Consider the following 5,250-nt stretch of genomic DNA (forward strand, 5'->3'; position numbering starts at 1 on the left):
GTCGGACAGATGTAAGATGAACTAAGAAAGAGGACGAACAATCGATTACAGACACTTACACTCCAATTCGAGCTGTGGCGGATGTGATGTTTAAATAAATCAAACATCGTTCTTTTCAAACTCGCTTATGTTTACTTATTGATGCTCTTATCCCGTTCAATTCATCGTATTATATAGTTACTTAAGACATAAGAGTTTCTAGTAAAAAGTATGCTTGACAAACTTATAGTTAAGGATAATGAATGCATAGAAATAGATTGCATGCGAACATTGGTGTCTGTACAGTTATCGACTTCATTCCGTGGTTAGTTACTCATGAAACTGTCAGTTAAATACTGTGGAAAAAACACAACTCAGACGCCTTGGGAGGGATTATTTAATACTCATCACCCGTCCTAGCAATCGAATTCATTTAATTTCATAATTGATTGGTCGCTGAATAATGATTAGTATCATGTATGTCAAGTACTTCTTAGCGCTGATCAAACTCCGTTGATCAAGTTGATATTTGATCACCAGTGTATGTCACTTGATATCGTGTGAACTATTTTGAGATGTAAGATGATGGTTTGGGGTATTTGATTTCAGAACATTTGCGGCTCAAATAGTTCAGCGGCAACGTCTTCACTGTAAAGCTAGGTGATGCAGGATCATATACTCCTCAGAGCACCAATTCCTTCAAAATTGCCTGTAAGCCTTGCTGACGAGTGCCAAATCTGACGAAGCTTAGGTCCAGAGCTTTCTGTCAATAGATACAACCACCAATACATCATTGAGTTTTAACTTTCTATAGATCTTGTTGTAGTGAATATACCATAAGGCGGAATCAAGTACCAACTGTTAATATTCTAGAGTGTACGTAACATAATATGTTTGATTGGACTTTGAAAACCAAATCAGAATACTTAACTTATACAGTCTGAATTTTTCTATGAAATAACTGTTGGTTTATGTTCTAGATACGTCTTTCTAACCTTTCGTTGGACGAACATGCTAGACGAAAGCTTTTACGGCTTGCAATGGGTCCTGGTCCAGGTCGTAATACTGCAACATATGACTGGAATACAGATATTTTAGAGTTAACCTCGGAGAGGTGTCCAACATCGAAACAGAACTCTGACTTTTTAATATACTTATTGACAGTTCTTACTATGGAATCAAAAGTAAGCTTGCTTTGGTTTTATATTATACTTCTAACTTGTCTAGTGTAATATTTCTATCATTGGAATGCTACAATTGCATACATTTAGGGATTTTGTTTTCTGAAAACTCTCCTTCCTGTTATGTTATTAAGAGACTATAATCTACTAATTTTAGCTATAATGAATTACAATTAAAAAAAACTATAAGTAAATAAAAAGGTTTACATTAGTACATACTCTTTCTGTTTATCATATTTTTGATTTGTGGTACTAGATTTGATTAGTTTCCAAAGGTAACTTTCAAAATAAACCCAAACGGTTGTGAGAAATTACTGCTGTTCACGATTGCTGTGAATCGATTTTGCTCTGGCTTTAAGTGTTAGAGATGGTAAGTAACTCTGTATTTGACCATCGTTTTCTCCGAATGATTACTGATATTCCGTGGCAACACCATGTTAGTAATACAGAAGTTCGACAACCTGTGTTCGGGCACAGTTAGTCGTCTATAACGTAAGACCACATATATGCATCGGCACAAGTTGCTATACCTCATTAACAAAACCAGATGAACACCGAATACATAGCAGCAATTACTTCATTGGTAGTAATATGTAAAAAATGATTGCATATAAGGATATAATACAGGGAAAAAGGATTATTCGGGCGCAGTGACGCTTCAAGAGTTAGAGTTTTTTGCTGACTTCCACATCATTAGGTAAGTCAGTCCTCACCGGCCATGGAAGACGGGATAGTCTGTTCGATGTTGCTGGGACAGCAGACCTGGTGAACTGTTCCTCAAAAAACCGTGTCCATCGTCCAAAACGTCGTAGATGCCGTTGACATGCTTCAACTAGTTGTAAGGAGTCTGTAGAAGCCCAGCACTTGTAAGCGGAAAGTTTCGCGAAGCCACAAGCAAATTTACTCGCCATTTTCATAGCGTCATGCAATTGCAGCCAATGCCTATCTATAATTTTCGAGAGGTCGGGAGATAGCCTTGAAGCTAGGTTAGTTTGATATTTAGTTGCAGCATAAGCTGCAAACAATTCACTGACATCGATCCGTCTAGGGTGGCGAACTTTCTGGCCATTAGAAAGCGAGAATAATGAAAACAGGGGCATGATCAGAGTACAGATAAGTCCTTCAAAAGGAGCTGCACTCTTGTACACAATCACGCCAGCGGTATCTGGTTAAGGTGCAGAGGGAGGACACCAGGTAACACGTCGGCGATTACTGTGCCAATAGTTAGTGTTGGCCAAAACAGGTTGTAGTCTACGGTGAGTTGCAGTAGACGGTCACTATTATCTGATATGTGACCACTCCAACGACTTTCCATGATTAGCCGCCCGATCTGAGCATTAAAGTCTCCGGCTAGTACTACCATATCTATCGAACGCACTTTCTGTAGAACATTTAACTAAAGGTAAGACATCCTTGTTCGCGTCCAGGCTGTCGGAGCATAGGTAGAGTTGATGAAAAGACATCCTTCTTCACACCGATTTCTTCTCACTTTGGTAGGGCTTTTTAATCTTACAGCATATCATCGGCTGTTAGTAGGGATCCAGTCGATTTGCGCTGTCTCAGCTCTAAGGCCAAATTTTCTTGTAGTTAGTTGTACTAAGAGTTAGAGTAGAAGTCTACTAATAATACTGGACCACTCTAAACATGAAGTGTCTGGAATCACAATCACTGTTAATGATGCAGAGATAATAAAAGAACCTAGTCAGTGGGACTGATTCTGAACTAGGCCATTCTAGGTCTCTAGTCGTCCAAGAATCTACATCCTACAATGCAACTCAAAATAACAATCAGTGATTTCGTGAACTCATCCCATTTCAATTTAAAACTTCCCTTAAACGTTTTATTACCTGTTCTTATTTTAGAAAGTACTTCACTTCTGATTAGGTTCTGCCTACGAACAAGTAAAACAAGCCGGTTGACCTGGTCAATTAAGATTCATAGCCACATCAAACTGATCTACCATTTATATTTAGTATCGTGCACCTAACTTCGGGATTACTGTGTAGCCTCATAACGTGCGAGAAATGTTTCAAAGACAAACTTAAACGCTAGCAACCACCTATGTCTCTTTTAAAGGCTGTAACTCAAACATAGAACTACACCCGACTACTTCTAATACTGCAAGCTGGGGGAGAACATACTTCATAATTTTTTTTATCATTTACGTCCAAGCAATCCGCTAATCCTCGTTCGTTTGTATTTCAGAAAACGGAAAAATGGGAAATAGATAATCCAGAATATGATTGGGCACAATTTGATTGGGATAAAAGTGAAACACGCCGTCGTCTTTTCAACTTACTTTCATTGCGCAATAATGAACAAGTTATCAGAAATAATCAAAGAAAAGAAAGTGATTTCACAACCGAAGTAGGTGAAAATGTTCCTGTAAACAATTTTTTTTCGTTAAATTACCAAAAATAGTTTTTTTCTCTCAAGCAAGATGTAGAATAGTTTGTTTATTCTGTAAACCGAATTACTCAACAAACGTCGAAGTTGTCATAATTTAAAAATAATCAAACTCATATAGCCAAATCAACAAAATATTATACGAATAACAGTTGACCATTAGAGTAAATCTTACAGAAAACGAATTAAAATCAACAGTCACACACTTCATTGTTTCTGTCTTTGAATTCTCAAGATCATTCTATTTTTTGTCTCCTAATCTTACTACTATAATAAGTTCGGGTTCAGCTAGTGTATCTCATGCTTTTCAATCACTTCAATCAATGACATTTTATGAACTTAACATCGTCTACTGAACATGTATACAGATATCATTTGGAGAGTCAAAAGAAATAATCGAAATCTGATCAAATAAACTCCAAATACACATGACCATTAAGCGAACTGATAGATATATTCAGTTATAATTATTTTCCTCATAGTCAAGTTTATAAGTAAATGTTCCTCAGTCTGGCAACACTGTTTTACAATATAGATGTAAGTAAATCGATACAGTCATTCCATGGGGGCATTTATAAAGTCATCTAGTTGGAGTTATCCTGCACTAAAGTATTAAAACTTATTATAACAGATTGTAGATTTCTATTGATTGTTTTTTCTTCCCAGAAATATACTAATAAATGAAATCACTATTAGTGATTTAATCATTAACTATAATTACCAAGTTTTGATTTGATAATTTTGAATAAATTGATCATTGGGTAGATTGTTATAAATAGATAAATAATATATTTGTATTATCCCAATGAGTAGAAAAATTAGATTTTCTGAAGATTCTCTGAAGAAGTGGCTTACACTGAGTCACGAAACCTCAGAAAATCTAATTTTTCTACTCATTGGGATATTACAAATATATCATTTATTTACATTAACTAAAAGTTAATTAACTGATCTTGCTAAGTAGATCTTTATTTATTTAAGCACATAAATATTGGTACAAAAGGGGAACCAGATACATATGCGGCACACAAATCTCATTTGATTTGTGTGAGAGCTGTGATACTGCCCCCAGGTGCCCAAACCGAAGCAGGTGGTTTTCTTAGGAGGCCACACCCTCAGCCTTTGACCTAAAGATCTGATCCACAAGGCAGTGGAGCGACGTAAGGAGATTCAGTCCCATGGTAGCCGGTGAACAACGATTGATTCATACGCCATTTGTTCCCTCAGGATACTGGAGCCCATGTGCACCATTGGTTTGGAATGAGGGTTTCCCAACTCCCCTAGGTGGACTTTCCGTGTCCACCAACCCGGTTACAGGGCCGGACATTCGCTTTTCGTCCTCTCAATTTCGTAAACAACTGTAATGCCACGAGAAGGCAGTGAGTAGGACTTTCCTGTCAGAGGCTATGTACGCGAGGGAGAGCGTGCTCCCCCCACTCTCGGAAGTAACAGGGCATTTTGGGGGGCAAATTGTAATCGAGCCTGCTAAGTAGATCACAATAATTGAAATGAGAAAATTTGTTACATTTGTTTAAAATTGTTGAATGATTAAAAAATATTTATATTTGAGAAATTTATGAATGGATTATAGAATTAGAAAATAATTTGTTAGTTCTTCATTTTTATCAGAAGGAATTTTGTGGATACTATAGTCATTTTAATAGTTGAAGGTCATGAAATCAAT

The 5,250-nt window shown here is 36.8% G+C and overlaps 1 protein-coding gene across 1 annotated transcript in view; it reads left to right on the forward strand.

Moving 5' to 3' along the window:
• Smp_069910 (hypothetical protein) overlaps positions 1–5,250 on the forward strand; it is a gene marked incomplete at both ends in the record, with an annotated part of 11,456 nt that overhangs the window by 4,846 nt on the left and 1,360 nt on the right. Inside the window, 2 exons of the mRNA XM_018797657.1 lie at positions 960–1,163; positions 3,366–3,527. Coding sequence (XP_018652677.1) covers positions 960–1,163; positions 3,366–3,527 — 366 coding nt within the window. The remainder of the gene's footprint in view (positions 1–959; positions 1,164–3,365; positions 3,528–5,250) is intronic.

This window comes from Schistosoma mansoni, chromosome 5 (assembly GCF_000237925.1).
Source record: "Schistosoma mansoni strain Puerto Rico chromosome 5, complete genome".
NCBI classification, from domain to species: Eukaryota; Metazoa; Platyhelminthes; class Trematoda; order Strigeidida; family Schistosomatidae; genus Schistosoma; species Schistosoma mansoni.